Raw genomic sequence first — 16942 nt, 5'->3', positions numbered from 1 at the left:
GTCCCCCTATCTAAATATGGGGTTATTTTTAATAAAATAATTTTTACCGCGAGAAGGGGTGGCATCCACCCCCAGGGTAAAAGCGCAAGTTGACACTATGTCACCTTTGTTTCTTGAGATATCCTCTAACCACTCACCAATTTTCATGCAAATCGATGGAGGTTGAACGAAATCGGAGGTAATAGCTCATATCCACCTTCAGTGACTCCACTAGTAAGAGAGTTCATATATTTAGGCTCACAAATGAACCAAAATAAGACAGTAACTGCAGAAATTAACAGACGTACCGTAAAAACGGGGCTACTTGATAAAACTTTTTTGAAACCTCGTTCTGCTACCAAATAAGTTAAAGGTATTTTTGAAAGTAAAAATTATTGTGATGGTCGAAATGCTCTAATAAATTTTCATTATTAAAAAAGTGTTTTGGCTTCTCCATTTTTGCAAAAAAATATTAATTGTTAATTTTCAAGTAGTCCCTCGATGGGATTACTTGAAAGTAAGCCTTTAAAAAGGTAGTATTTCAAATAGCCCCTTTGTAGGCGCTACTTGAAATAGCAAAATGAAATAAAAACGTATTGTGTCCGAGTTTTATTAAATTCGATAAAAAACACGGTTTTTAGGAATCGTTGTAATTAACGACAGCTTCGGGAATCACATCTTCTAATCCTCTTGACAAATCGCCAAAATATGTGTTAATCGTTTTATGGTCGACTTTAGCTCGACTTTGTTTAATAGACTGCGATATTCTCTTCGACAGCTCTTCTTTGTGCTGATTTAGGAACTTCTCCATCCAATCTGCACCACGTCGATTATTTTTAGAAGTTTTTACTTGCGCACCTTTTCTATTTAAATAGTTTTCAACCAAACTCTGTATGTCGGATGGCTCAAAGGGGAAACCCCATTCTGAAGCCTTACCAATAGTTTTAACAAGAGCTTTTTCATCTGCATCTGATAACGCAGTAGGATGACCAGGATTTTGGGAATGCAAATTGTTAATTTTTCTATATAAAGTTACATATGGTGTATTGTATTCTTCGCTTAGTTGCATTAAATTTCCTTTTTCATACCTTCGCAGGGCATTGTTCAAGTCCTCTTGACTATAATTCCAATAGGATCTGCTTCCGACTTTTCTTTTATAAATTCTTACCATTTTCAAATAGCCCCTAAAATGACATTAAATCATAAAGTCGACGCCACTGGTGTCAAAATTTAAATTAGGCCTAAAGAAAGATTAGATTCGGGATTAGGGATTATTGCAAGTCAGGCAAACGAAATCTTAACAACTTACCGATAGAAATAGCCATTCTGCAAATGAAAGTATTCATGTCACAAAAAATGATTATTTTTGTGATATTTTTCTTTTTATATACGCAACACCGGTAAACACAGAGTAAGTATAAACAACAATGATGAGTCGTGGGCAGGCATGCCTTTTCAAGTGGCACTGGATACGATTAAATCGGGCGAATCGTTCAGTGGCAGCAATTAATTAAAAAGGTGATTGCGTTTATTTTCAAGTTACCCCGATATTTTCAAGTAGCCCCGTTTTCAGGTATAGGTATATGTAGCAAGTAGAGCATAGAGCATACTGTGGATTTAAAGAACCTTTTAACATCAAACATAGTCACAAAAACAACAAAAATATTGATATACAGAACTCGTCCTCACTAAAAAGCGACGAAGAAGGTTAAGGCTGTTTTGAACGTTAAATCCTTAGACTTTATAAAAGCGTGAAGGAAAATGTATAATGATGCAGGCGCTATAATTTTGAGCTTTACCACATTTATAGTTAACCTAGTATTAGTAGGTCCATCAAAATAAAAAGGTTGCGGTGGTTAGGCCTTCTTCTTATTGATGTGCTTATCCGTGACGAATGTTGGCGATCATCATGGCAATATTCACCTTATCTGAAACAACGCGGAAAAGCTGCACAGATGTTGTGTTGAACCAGGTTCTGAGGTTCTTTAATCAGGATGTTCTTCTTCTTCCTGGACCTCGCTTTCCAAATATTTTTCCTTGCAGGGTGGCTTGTAGGAGGGCATATCTGGATTCATTTCGCATAATGTATCCAAAGTATTCCAACTTTCGAGATTTGATGGTGGTCAGTACCTCTCGGTTCTTCCCCATTCTTCTAAGGACCTCCTCATTTGTGACCCGTTCAGTCCATGGGATTTTAAGAATTCTCCGATATAGCCACATCTCAAATGCTTCCAACTTTCGGCACATATCCTCGTTCAAGGTCCATGATTCAAAACCATAAAAAAGGACAGAGAAGACGTAACATCTCAACATTCTTACTTTTATACCAAGAGAAAGGTTGTGGCTCTTAAAAAACGCGCCCGTACGGTTAAAGATTGATCTAGCTTTTTCGATGCGCGCTCTTATCTCTTGGTTGTTGGTCCATTCTTCATTTATTATGGTGCTGAGGTAGTTCTTTCTACATGGGTGTGGTTGATGTAGAGTTGATCTTCTGTTATCTTCTTCTTGCTAATGATCATAAGCTTTGTATTCTTTACATTTATATTGAGTCCATATTGTTGACTATAATACGTGATTTTGTCATGAGGACTTGTAGGTCTTCTAGGTTGTCCGCAAATACTATGGTGTCATCTGTATACCTGATGTTATTTAGCCGGTACCCGTTTAGTAGAATACCTTTTTCAGTTTCGTGCAAAGCTTCGATAATAAATATTCTTTCAGAGTACAGATTGAAAATTAGGGGGGGGGGGGCAAAATTCAGCCCTGCCTCACTCCAAGCATGATTTTCACATATTCGGTGTGTTCACCGTCAAATATGAGGTTTGCAGTCTGATTCCAGTAAAGGTTTCTAATTTTGGTTGTTACTTCCCGCTTCTATTAATATTTGCATCATCTTGGCGAGTTGTACTTGATCAAACGTCTTCTCGTAATCAATCAGACATGCGTATAAGTCGCAATTGACGTCTCTGCATCTCTGGAATAAGACTTGTATTAACAAAGCCTCTCTCGTACCAACAGCATTTATGAACCCGAACTGGTTGGGCAAAATTTGACTTTCACATAGCTTGTAAATTCACGTATGGATTACCTTTAGGAACAATTTTAGGAGATGACTCATCAGGTTCTCATTGACTCCTGGTTTTTTTGGAAGTACAATAAACTCAGACTTCAGCCTGTTGGTATTTCTCTAGAGTTGTATATGTTGTAGAATATCTCTGTGATTATTTCTATTGATTCGTTGTCCATCAGTTTAAGTAGTTCCGCTTGTATGTTATCTGACCTGCTGCTTTGCCATCCTTTAGCTGTGTTACGGCAGAATAAACTTCCTGCTGTAATATTCTTGGTTCATCATTTACCTCTTCTTCTAACTCAAAGGTGTTATCTCTTTGGTCTTCAAATAGTTTTTCTAGATATTCTTTCCACGTTCTAATTTTACTCTGTTTATCTAAGATGATGTTTCCGTCAGAATCAGTTAGATTTCCTCTCTGTCTCCGTCTTAGTCCACCTGTGAGTTCTTTAACTTTACTATGTACATTGTGACTATCGTACTTTGACTGTAGAGTCTCAATTTCTTGGCATCTCTCCATTGCTTCTTTTTCTTTCGCTTCTCTAATTTTCCTTCTTATTAATATATTGATTGTTTTATATGTGTCGGGGTCATTTTTGGAATTTCTTCTTTTGTCCATTAGTTTCAGGATCTCATCTGTCATTCATGATTTCTTCTTGGTTAATCTATCTGCCTTTAAGTGTTTATCCTTTACATTTTGAACTATTTCGGTCATCTGTTTCTGTTCTTCGTTCAATTCGTCTCTAATTGCAGTCACTTGCTCGTTTAACGTGGCTAGGACCCTCATTTTTGTGTCAGGGTCTTTTAGCATACGTAGGTCGTATGATTGTGATTTCTTTTTCTACACTATTTTGAGTGACGCGAAATACTCCCAACAGTGGAACGTGGTCCGTCTCTAAGTTTGCACTAAGTGGCTAGGCCACTTAGAGGGAATGAACGAGATGGAGCCGCCGAAACACATTTATAACCAAATACTGGATGAAGTGAGGAGAAAAGGCAGGCCTAGAGCACGATGTAACAAGTGGACGACGATTTACGAGTTTTAAGAGTACGAAATTGGAAAGAAAAGGCGAAGGATAGTAATGAATAGAAACTGATTCTAGAACAGACCAAGAACTCTACAACATGGGTTGTAGAGTCAATGATGATGATGATAATCATACAGATCATACATAATCAAACAGAACATAAAAATATCAGCATAATGGTCACATGTATTATGCATGTATTATACATGTATTATGTATATTATCAAAAATAGTCCTGTCGCCAGTGGGGGTACAACGGCCTCCTTAATTCAGATGGGCTTACCCAAGTTTTTTTTATGTATTTTGACCCGTAGAACACGAATTTTTTGGGTAACAGTTGATCCGGATGTCGATAAGATTGTTATAAACAAAGAACTTGAACAATTACATAACAGAAATTTTTTGCAAAACAAAATATTTTTTGTATTTTTTGGGTGATTCTAAGCAAAAAATGTTCTTACAAGTTTTTTCATAGGATGCATAGTTTTCGAGATACGCGGTTGAACTTTCAAAAAATCGAAAAATTGTAATTTTTGAACCCGAATAACTTTTGATTAAAAAATAAAATAGCAATTCTGCTTACTGCATTGGAAAGTTCAAGTCAAATTCTATCGGTTTTGATTATTTGCAATGCTAAATATTAATCTTTTTATTATTAAACAAAGCCATAAACACGTAGTGTTTCCCGTGCCCAATCTACGTAGAAATTGTCTGTATGAGCGCCTACTCGTTCGAATTTAAATGAGAAATTCATTGAAAACATCATTCAAGCACTATGTGTTTATAACTTTGTTTAACAATAAAAAATTAATTTTTAGCAATGAAAATAATCAAAACCGATACAATTTGACTTAAACTTTCAAAGACGGTAAGCAGAATTGCTATTTTATTTTTTTAATCAAATGTTATTCGGGTTCAAGAATTGCAATTTTTCGATTTTTTGAAAGTTGAACCGCGTTTATGTCGAAAACTATGCATCCTACAAAAAACTTGTAACACCATTTTTTGTTAAGAATGGCCCAAAAAAATACAAAAAAATGTTTTGTTTTGCGAAAAATGGCTGTTATGTGATATCTCAAGTTCTTTGTTTATAACAATCTTATCGACATGCGGATCAACTGTTACCCAAAAAATTCGTGTTCTACGGATCAAAATACATAAAAAAACTTGGGTAAGTCCATCTGAATAAAGGAGGCCGTTGTACCCCTCTGGTGACAGGACTAAAATAGGCATCGATAATAATACATTGAACCGTAAATAAGTAAAATAAGATATAGGTAAATGACATCAAAAATATAGCAGATATATAACCAAACCGCATCATAAACATTGGTTTTTAACCAAAACTAAAATAGTAGTATTACCATATAAGTCTCAATTTTGTTTAAAAATTTCTAAGCAGTGTATAAGGATTACTGAAAATAAAATTATTGTAAACTGAGTATAAAAATTACCTCAGGGGTTCGGAGTCCTGGCCATCTCTGGGCTTACTCTTTGGTTTGTTAGCTCTAGGACATCCAGATAAACTTCTGTGTGAACTGTAATTGCCTGTGACGTGACCTGAACCGTCGCATCCCGGCGTTGGGCATTTCAGTTCTTGAGAATGGGGTTGAATTTGTGAACGATCCGCTCGTGGACATCCTGACAGACTGAAAATAAAAATAGGCTTAGTTTGATTATCACAATACAAACGTTTCAATAAGCTTAGTGTTATGAACCTCATTTGGTTTTTGCTTATACCAACACCAGTTTAAAACCACCAATTTTAATTTAGACTCAATTTGTTAGTAGTATTATTTGACAGTCAAGTTTTAAAATCTAAAAAATAAAAAATATTTAAAAAGCCTGTATTGAAAAAGACTGTATCACTTGTACAAACTTCTAAGTAGGTTAAACCGGCAAACAGGTCTATGTTCTCAAAAAAATTGATAGTGTGTAAAACATTTTTATTAAAATTAGCTGAGTACTTTCAGCACATCACGTGCCATCTTAAGAGCTTCGTCCTATATCGCGAAAAACAACAAGCTCTCTCACTATTATACAACGTGTAAATTCCATATTATCACTAAATATCCGTTGCTAATGCTCCGCGCAGCGTAGCAGGCGTTTAGGGAGACCCGGTCTCCTAACAGTGGCATCTACGTACGGTGCCATTACACGCTGCCCGGAGATTTACCGACGGAGGCTAACTAGCTTCTCGGCTCCGTTGCCGTTGCGTGCATCTCGGGACAACGAATTTTAGGGTCCTGACTAAAAATAATGAAAAAACTAAAAGTCCGAATTTTGTTATGAAATTTGGTATTTGGGGTCAGAATAATATTTGGAACAACTTGTTCAAATAACTTTTTCCGATATTTGTAACGCAAAGCAAAATATCGGTAATTTATCATGCTTTTGGATTCGCAGTAGGCCGCGTTTAGAATTAAAAAAATTCAGTTGAGTATCTTAAAAAAATGTGAATTTTCAACCTGTATGGACTGCAAAACTTCAAATCTTGATTTATTTTGATATGCATATTTACTTACAAAGATGGAATTGTTAACAAATAAACGACACAAATTTTGGTATTAAACTTTTACAAAGACTAATTATTGTTAAAATGATATGATATTATGAAATTATGAATTATGATGATATGTTTATGAAATGTAAATAAAAAATGGTCAAAAAATGGGGCCTTACATTACATTTTTTGGCGCATTTTTTTGCTAGTGCAAATGTGTCTACATATTTTAGAGTTAGGTATAGCCTCCCCTATTAGTCAAAAGCGCATCTGTTTTGGGATGGACGTTGAGAGGTGACTCAAATTTGTTTGCAGAAATTTCTTGAAAATAAATCAAATAATAATATTTGAGTTATCCTCCCTCTCAAAAAGGTCTGGAACATTGTTTAAATAATCAAAATGTCAAAAAATGAAGGAAAAATTCGATTTTTTTCTTCGTTTCTTGATTATAATTTTAAAAGAATTAATTTCCGAGAAAAGTTGTACATACTAACATAAAAGTTGCGTAATTAAATTTCCTACAATATAGAATTGGTTAAAAATTAAAAAAAAAATAGTCACCCTAGTTGCAAAATAGCAATAATTACGAAAAAACCAGACAAAAACAAGTATTCTAATTTTACGTTTTTTAACCATTTATGCTAGACTTAGGACCCTCATATTTCACCCAGAAAAACTTTATGATACAGTAAAACAATACTGTAAATTTCATATAGATCGGTTCAATAGATCTTGCAAAATAAATTTTGCAATCCAGCTTTCGCAAAAAAAATTCATTTTTTCAAAATGTTACAGGACTGAAAATAAAGCAGATAGCAAGTTGAAATTTTTTTGCTTATAGAAGTGTACTGTACCTTTCATTTGCAATCTGCAAAATTAAAATCGATTAATTACCACGGCGTCAGGAAATTTTTTAAATAAACAATAATTTTTGGTGCTACGCGCAGGACAGCGGTGTTTGATTCACACAAGTTGATTTTAGTCCTGTCGCCAGGGGGGGTACAACGGCCTCCTTTATTCAGATGGACTTACTTAAGTTTTTTTCATGTATTTTGACCCGTACAATACGAATTTTTTGGGTAACAGTTGATCCGGATGTCGATAAGATTGTTATTGACCAAGAACTTGAGGAATTACATAACAGAGATTTCTCGCAAAACAAAACATTTTTTTGTATTTTTTGGCTCATTCTAAGTAAAAAATGTTCTAACAAGTTTTCCCGTAGGATGCTCAGTTTTCGAGATAAACGCGGTTAAACTTTCAAAAAATCGAAAAGCTGCAATTTTTAAACCCGAATAACTTTTGATTAAAAAGTAAAATAGCAATTCTGCTTAGCGCCTTTGAAAGTTCAAGTCAAGTTATATCGGTTTTGATTATTTGCATTGCTAAAAATTTATTGTGTTATTGTTAAACAAAGCTACAAACACCTAGTGCGTGAGTGATGTTTTCTATGATTTCTCATTTAAAATCGAACGAGTAGGTAGAATAGGTACTAGTGCAATCGAGGCTATTTCTACGTATCATGCGTTAAAATGCATGTAAAGGCACGGGAAACACTATGTGTTAGCTTTGTTAAACAATAAAAAAATAAATTTTTAGCAATGCAAATAATTAAAACCGATATAATTTGACTTAAACTTTCAAATGCGGTAAGCAGACTGGCTATTTTATTTTTTAATCAAAAGTTATTCGGGTTCAAAAATTGCAATTTTTCGATTTTTTGAAAGTTCAACCGCGGTTATATCGAAAACTAGCCATCCTACGAAAAAAATTGTAGAAACATGTTTTGCTTAGAATGACCCAAAAAATACCAAAAAATGTTTTGTTTTGCGAGAGATCGCGGTTATGTAATTCCTCAAGTTCTTGGTCAATAACAATCTTATCGACATCCGGATCAACTGTTACCCAAAAAATTCGTATTCTACGGGTCAAAATACATGAAAAAAACTTGGGTAAGTCCATCTGAATAAAGGAGGCCGTTGTACCCCCCCTGGCGACAGGACTATTTCCACCAACATTTCTTTATCTAATATATCCACCATCTTTATCTAATATATTATTTTCTTACTCTATATTTTGTTGTATTTTAATATTTTAATTCCACAAAAATCACACTAATTTTATTATTGTTTGAGAAATATTGTTTAACAATTGCGTATGTTTAAAAATAAGAAACTTTTATTTTTTAAGTTAAAACATATGAACAAAGAAAGTTTTTGCTAATAAAAGTGTTATTTCAAAGGAACCACATACTCATGTGTTTTTATTTTGCAATAAACAAATATATATATTTATATCGAAATGTAATAAAAATTAAAATGTATCAATCATTATCAAAGCTCATTGGAATGTCCAATCAGAGCAAACTATCCGCTGTCCTGCGCGTAGCACCAATAATTAATGTTTATTTAAAAAATTCCTGACTCCGTAGTGTCAACCGATTTTAATTTTGCAAAATTGCAAATGAAAGGTACAATAAACTTCTATAAGCAAAAAAAATTTCAACTTGCTATCTGCTTTATTTTCAGTCCTGTAACATTTTGAAAAAATGAATTTTTTTACGAAAGCTGGATTGCAAAATTTATTTTGCAAAATCTATTGAACCGATCTTAATGAAATTTATAGTATTGTTTTACTGTATCATAAAGTTTTTCTGTGTGAAATATGAAGGTCCAAAGTGTAGCATAAATGGTTGAAATACGTAAAATTCGAATACTTGTTTTTGTATGTTTTTTTTGCAATTATTGCTATTTTGCACCAAGGGTGAATATTTTTTAAATTTTTAACCAATTCTATATTGTAGGAAATTTAATTACGCAACTTTTATGTTAGTACAACTTTTCTCGGAAATGAATACTTTTAAAGTTATAATCCAAAAACGAAGAAAAAAATCGAATTTTTCCTTAATTTTTTGACATTTTGATTATTTAAACAATGTTCCGGACCTTTTGAGAGGGAGGATAACTCAAATATTATTATTTGATTTATTTTCAAGCAATTTCTGCAAAAAAATTTGAGTCACCTCTCAACGTCCAAATGTACTAATATTTTTACAGATGCGCCCTGGTCTATATTGTAAAAATCACGAGCAGCAACTGCTTCTGAAGGATTTATACCTATAGAACGAAGCCCTAATGATGGCACGTGATGTGATGAAAGTACTCAGCTAATTTTGATAAAAAATTTTTACACACTACCAATTTTTTTGAGAACATACACCTGTTTGCCGGTTTGACCGAATTTTAATAATGATTTTAAACTCGACTGTACATTACATGCATTACCATAATAATGAAGTTTTACATTACTCATTAGTTTGTTAAATACTAAATACGATACACTTGCTTGCCTTCTATGGGTGGCGTAGTTACCAGAAATATGTCCTACTCCGTTGCAGGTAGTATTCGGGCACTGAATGAGTTCCTTATTTTGATTATTTTCTTTAAACATAGTCCCATTTGAATAACAGTCATTGACAGGTAGCTGCGGTTGGTCGATGCTAGTAAAGCAATTAATTAGAGCTAGTTTTAAGAAAAATATTTTTGTGTGGCTAATTGACTAAGACTACGCCAAAGCCACGAAAAAAGACACATTTTGAGGTTTAAAAAGAAAGCCCGAATCTTCAAGACTTTGACTCAACCAATAATTATTATATTATTTGTCTTATAAATTGACTTATGTTATTTGACTGTGGGTTATGATTATGAAACATGTTAGATCCATATGATTACTTTTCTGTTAGTTAAAACCAGTTTTCTTTGCATTAGATAATTATCTACGGAGTTGACAGAAATAAACACCTAAATGTAAATCAAGTCTCAAATAAAATATCGGAACAGTTTAATAAATCTTTTTCTTCTTGTAGTGCCTATCCGTTTCGGATGTTGGCGACCATCATGGCAATCTGTACTTTGCACACTGCTGCTCTAAAAAGGTTTTTGGTTGTTGTGTTTAACCACGTACGTAGATTTTTCAGCCAGGAAATTCTTCGCCTTCCTGGTCCACGCTTGCCTTCTACTTTTCCTTGCAAGATTAGTTGCAGCAGTCCATACCTTCGAGGTATTCGATTTCGTAAGCTAAAGTTAATTTTTTCGCAGATAAGTTTTGCGTGCTAAAATACATCTTTCCTTCTTTACTACTTTCTTTTCCTTCTTCTTTCTTTTCTTCCCTTCTTCTTTTCTTCAGACCTTTTTCTTTTTTTTTTCTTATTTTAACATCGACGGCCATAGCAACTGCTATTATTATTGCTAAAAATATCGAGAAGACAAATTATTGAGGTACACGCGTACACGAGAAATCGATGATAAGATCAACATACAAGTCACAACAGAAGATATCATGGATAGAAAAATGAGAAAAGCCGCAGAAACTGATAAGCAAGGTGAGAAAGAGAAACAATAATTGAAAGTATACTGATTATTTCATTCATAGGAGATTCTGACCAATAGAAAGCTACAGAAATCTAAATTAAATTGATAATTTTTGATAATTTCCCGTCGTCGAGTATATTACGTCACATGCCCTTTGTTGCTATGAAAAAATACATTCAGTGACATCAATGACAATTAATGTTTTAAAAATTACCTATAAAAGTGATGACTTTCAACCGTCAAATTAATATTTATAACAACTGTTTGTTTAATTGTACTAATTTGTACTTACATAAATAAATTACAATAAAATTTTGGTTTTGAACAGTTTTATTCATGAAATAATCGCAACAAATTGCACTCGATCTCTAAAATTAATATAGAGTTTTTGCCCTCGTGACACTTTGACATAATTTCACTCGCCTTCGGCTCGTGAAATTAAAACTGTCAAAGTGTCACTCGGGAAAAATTCAATAATTTTAGAGCTGAACTGTACAATCACCTTTTCAGCAAAACTCTTGCTAAAAAGATTGTTCGTCAATAGGATAGTACGTATCCATTACGTTGGTGCTCCATGTTCCGTGTAGATACGGCATGTGCTCGTCTACATACACTGTGTCCGTAAAGTATGGAACAAATTATTTTTTAGCTAAACAGAGCATTTTAAGAAATAATCCTGAAACACTTCGATTTTTGATTTTAATTTACCGCATTTTAAAATAATATTCTAATATACAGGGTGAATTACTTTCGAGTAATGATGTCACCGTCATTTTTTTTAAATAGAACACTCTCATTTTGTCTCAATTTTCGGATTACTCTAGCTGAGCTGATTCCAAAAATGTATCACATGTTGATTGAAATTGGTACAGGGTAGACAAAAATACAATAGTTTTGTGTGTGTTCATAAAGTAAATACATATTGTCTAGCGGACAGAATATGATGAAATACATGACTTTATATATGTTCGAACTGCAGCCCTTGCTGTATTTGACAGTAACCCAAACGTTGTACAAATTCTTGTTGAACCTTGTTTATTGTGTTTTGAGAAATATTGTTTATTGCTGTCCGAATTCTCTGTTTCAATTCTTGAATATTTGCTGGTTTCGTTTGATACACAACATTCTCCAGATGGCCCCACATAAAATAATCCAAAGGATTGAAATCTGGTGACCTCGCTGGCCATTGAATAGGTCCACGTCTACCAATCCACCTGTTCGGAAAAATTTCATCTAGGTATTTTCTGACATCTGCAACATAATGTGGAGGTACACCATCCTGTTGAAACCATAAACTTTCATCAAAACCTCCAGGACTACGTCTCCTGGGAAACAAATTACGTAAAGTAGGTACGAGATACCCCCTTAAAAACTCAAGGTACGTTGCCCCGTTTAAATTACCTTCGATAAAGTAGGGTCCGATGATTCGATTTCTTACAATTCCAGCCCATACATTTACCTTTTGCAAGTATTGTATATGATGCCCACGCATCCAGTGGGGGTTTTCTTTTGCCCAGTATCTACAATTCTGACGGTTAACCTCGCCATTTAACGTGAAACTGGCCTCATCAGAAAAAATAATGTTTTGTACCAAGAGAGGGTCTCGGTGGCAGTTATCCATCATTGCTTCGCAAAATTGAATTCTTCTATCGGGATCATCTTCGTTTAATTCCTGCACAAGTTTGATTTTATAAGGATGCCATTTTTCAAGCTTTAATAGTTTGTGTACCTTGTTTTGCTAACACCGATATCGCGACTAACTTTACGCACAGAAGTGTGCGCATCTTCTTCAAAACTAAGTAAAACATCTAATTAATTGCAGAGGGACGACCTGATTTCCGTGCATTTTCAACCGTACCAGTTTCTCGAAATCTCTTTTTAATCTTACTGACTGTTGAACGCGTTATAGGTCTTTCTGGATATTTATCATTAAACAAATTGCACACTTCCATCTGAGTTCGCGATCTGTCTCCATACCCAATCATCATAAGTATTTCAATTCTTTGCTTTACACTTAACTCCATTTCTACTTCAAATTAAATCTAAGCAATAATTAAAACATTCACAAATACCAAAAATATTGTAGTACTAAACTGTCACTGAACATCAATAAATTACTAAACAAATAATGCCATTTAACAAAAACATAGCCTCTGTTTCTTTTAAATTGATAAGAAATAATTTCTTTCATATTCTGTCCGCTAGACAATAAGTATTTTTGATATTGTTAATTTAACTAACGCGTTACTTTATGAGCACACACAAAACTATTGTATTTTTGTTCACCCTGTACCAATTTGAATCAATATGTGATACATTTTTGGAATCAGCTCAGCTAGAGTAATCCGAAAATTGAGACAAAATAGGGGTGTTCCATTTAAAAAAAAATGACGGTGACGTCATTATTTGAAAGTAATTCACCCTGTATATTAGAATATTATTTTAAAATACGGTAAATTAAAATAAAAAATCGACGTGTTTTAGGATTATGTCTAAAAATGGTCTGTTTAGCTAAAAAATAATTTGTTCCATACTTTACTGACACAGTGTATAAACAGTCACCGATTCAACCGATTGGATCGCAGAGGGTGAGCGCCGCTCCGGGCGATCCCTACCCTCGGCGATCCAATCGGCCACAGTTTATATGTAGAGGAGCAAATGCCATATCCACACGGAGCACGGACCACCAACATAATGGAAATGGATAATACATAATTTATCAAGAGATCACCAGGCTCTGGACAAAATAGGTCAACGATAAACGTTATATTTATAGCCAGACAAATTGCTGAGAAAGCCTTTGAATAGAACAAACGTGCCTATTATTTGGATTTTAGATTTGACTAAAGCCTTTGATAATGTTAAGGTAGAAGATGTGTTAAACCAGCTTAGCGGAATGGTAAAGATAATTAAAAACATTAACATGAAAAACAAAACTAAAATTAAAATAACTATTGAAACTAAAATTTATTTACTTCTACATATTTGAGAACATTTCCGAGCCCCCTTATAAAACCACTGATAACCTCAAATGTTATGTGTTACCTACTAGAAAGAGATGGAAAAAACTTTTCTGCGGTTTAAAAAGGCAATCCTTGAAATGATTATACAACATTACCTTTTATACTAAAATTAAGTAATAATATGATATTTGAAAATTTATAACCTTTCTTTTTTATGTTCCTATTTATTTTATAGTCAACACAATAATAAACTTAAGGTAGGCACATTTAGTAAAATTATAAATAAAACAATAAAAATGTTATTAACTATAATTAATGCAACATAATCATAATTTCACAGTAATCAAATCAAACATACCCATTCTCCAGTTCTTCCATTATCTTCTAAATTAAAACTTTTCAAATCGGTAATTTTAAAATATATTATGTTGATGATTCATCCTTGTGATAGTTCTAAAAATATTTCCACTAATGTTCGGTTTTGAGGGTTCACATAATAAACTATTAAAATAAGTCTGATAACTACGAGCACACCTGATTACGGCTGCATTAAAAGCGATAAATTCATTGTAAATATTTTAATGTTTAATGTATAAACGTCATTGCCACAGGTACGTTACCAAAACGGATGCCACTGACAATTTATTCGAATACCGGGGGACGCCCAAATGTTTTAAAATAAAAATGTTTAAAATAAAAATGTATACCATTTTTATTCAGTTGCAATGCGAAGGCAAAACAATCTTATTTTTCACTTAGAACAGGGAGCGCAGTCCAGCACTCCGAATCGACGATTTTCGACTCTTATTGGAGTCATCATCGAAGAGGCGTAGGCCTGCTGCTCTCTGCTCGAAGTGAATATATTAGTATTACTCCTATAGAGTAACTAGGTCCATTTTCCGTTGGAACTTTTCCAAGCTGCAGACGGGGGTTGTGAATTGCAACTTTTTAGAATTCCACCTTGTCTTCACTGCAGCATCCATCTGGCTTACAAATTTTAGAAGCCATGGAGGTGTTACCATGGAAAAATGGAATAGTAAGTTTTCAATTTAAAAATCTTTTAGTAATATTTTTAATATTTTTCAATATTATTAATAGGTTTGTTCGTAGAACGATCAGCAACCGTTGCCAACCGTCAGACGCAAGCGCGTTCGCAGTCTACGAACTCGAACTGTTAACTGCGCAGCGCTAACTGTTAACTACGCATGCGTTTGATGGTTGGCAACGGTTGCTGATCGATTGGATCGTACTACGAACAAACCTTATGTTGCTATTAGGATTGAAAACTTTATCTTTTAAAAATGTTTACTTTGAAAGCAAAAATGTTACAAAACGCAGAATATTGATCTTTCTTTATGTTAATATTTAGATAACTATGAAAAAGGTTGCTGAAAACCAGTCTGATTTATAACGATATCATATTTAAAAATTTTAACGGAACAGTTCCCGAGAGTTGGCTGTATACCATCTAGTTAAGTAACTTTTAACGTGAAGTTAAAACTCCCTTGTTTAATTGGTATAAAATTTAATTAAGAATAAATATTCTAAAAAATTCAACAGGATTACATCGATTGTTCAGAACGTTTTCGGACTTATCAGTCCATCTTCAGTGAACTCATTGTCCTTGCTATATAGCCACAAAACCAAACAGTGGATTAAATGTTCAATCTACATTATAAATATGTGAAAATAATACGACTTAAGTCGATGACAATGGATTGCTTCCAGAAACATCTGAGTACAATTCTTTAACATTATTAAACATCCACTTTGGACAACGTTAGTCTGCCAAATGAAATGAACGAAAGTCATTTACTGCATACTGGTGCAGGTCTTTCCGCTGCCTGGGGTTGAAGTTTAACAACCATTATCTGACAACGCTGTTCTTTGCAGATGATCAAGGACTAATTGCAAGCTGTGAAGAAGATGTAGATTATATGCTTATAAAGCTCAACAATGAATACGAAATGAGGGATGAGTATGAATAAGCCAAAAACAGAATATATGCGAGTAGACAGTGAAGGCGAAGACCCGGATTTGGAAATTAGACAAATATGAAAAGGTACTACGAACACAAATATTTGGGAAGTATTACTTGTAGTAAAGGAACAACGGGACGAGATATATACATATTATAGAGTGCAACAAGGCAGAAAGAGTGTTCAAATTTTGAATTGGACAGAGCTACTTTGAAAACTAAAATGACAATAATGATAAAATCCTTTATAAAAGGTATATTTGTTAAAATCCCTAAAAAGGGCTACATCACAAAACTAGTTTTCGATCGGATGACCGATCATTATCAGTGTTTACCTAAAATTTTGACTACGGTTTTAAAAAGTTATAGGTTATACTCATGTGCATCTAACATGCTAACCACCAAAAATAAAAAAATATATGGGTAAAAACCCTTTATACTTGATCCGTCATAGGAACATAGATGAATAATATAAAATTAAACATGGATGTCTAAAATATCCAATATATTATGCTCTAGGTATAATTGAGCTCGAATTTGACTTGTTCACATCAAAGAAACAAGTCAAATTCAAGCTCAATGGAACCTAGAGCATAATATATTGGATATTTTAGACATCCATGTTTATTTTGACATTATTCATCTATGTTCCTATGATGGATCAATTATTGTAAAGGGTTTTTACCCACATATTTTTTTATTTTTCGTGGTTAGTTTGTTAGATTCACGTGAGTATAACCTTTAACTTTTTAAAACCGTAGTCAAAATTTTAAAGACTTTGCATTTAATGCAAAGATAATTTATCTTGTTAGGTTATACACATTTTAGGTAAACACTGATGATGATCGGTCATTCGATCGAAAACTAGTTTTGTGATGTAGCCCTTTTTAGTGATTTGAACAAATATACCTTTTATAAAGGATTTTATCGTTATTGTAATATATGTATGGTATACAGCCAACTAACATTAGCCATTTAACATTACTGAGAAAATAATGTACTTGCGTTTTGACTCACCCTGTATTTGATATAAAGAAAATTAGCAATATCAATA

General features: G+C 33.5%; 1 protein-coding gene across 2 annotated transcripts in view; it reads right to left on the bottom strand.

Annotated features, from left to right (window-relative positions):
* LOC114329368 (myelin transcription factor 1) overlaps nt 1-16942 on the bottom strand; it is a 149908-nt gene that overhangs the window by 31426 nt on the left and 101540 nt on the right. For both annotated transcript variants that reach the window (XR_007696236.1, XM_050642964.1), the window contains exon 12: nt 5529-5723. Coding sequence is in view for 1 of the 2 variants with exons in the window: in XM_050642964.1 (XP_050498921.1) it covers nt 5529-5723 (195 nt within the window). In the remaining variant the exon portion in view is untranslated. The remainder of the gene's footprint in view (nt 1-5528; nt 5724-16942) is intronic.

Source organism: Diabrotica virgifera, chromosome 2, assembly GCF_917563875.1.
Source record: "Diabrotica virgifera virgifera chromosome 2, PGI_DIABVI_V3a".
NCBI lineage: Eukaryota > Metazoa > Arthropoda > Insecta > Coleoptera > Chrysomelidae > Diabrotica > Diabrotica virgifera.
The sequence above is the reverse complement of the archived record's forward strand: the minus strand, read 5'-3'. Positions and strand labels throughout refer to the sequence as shown.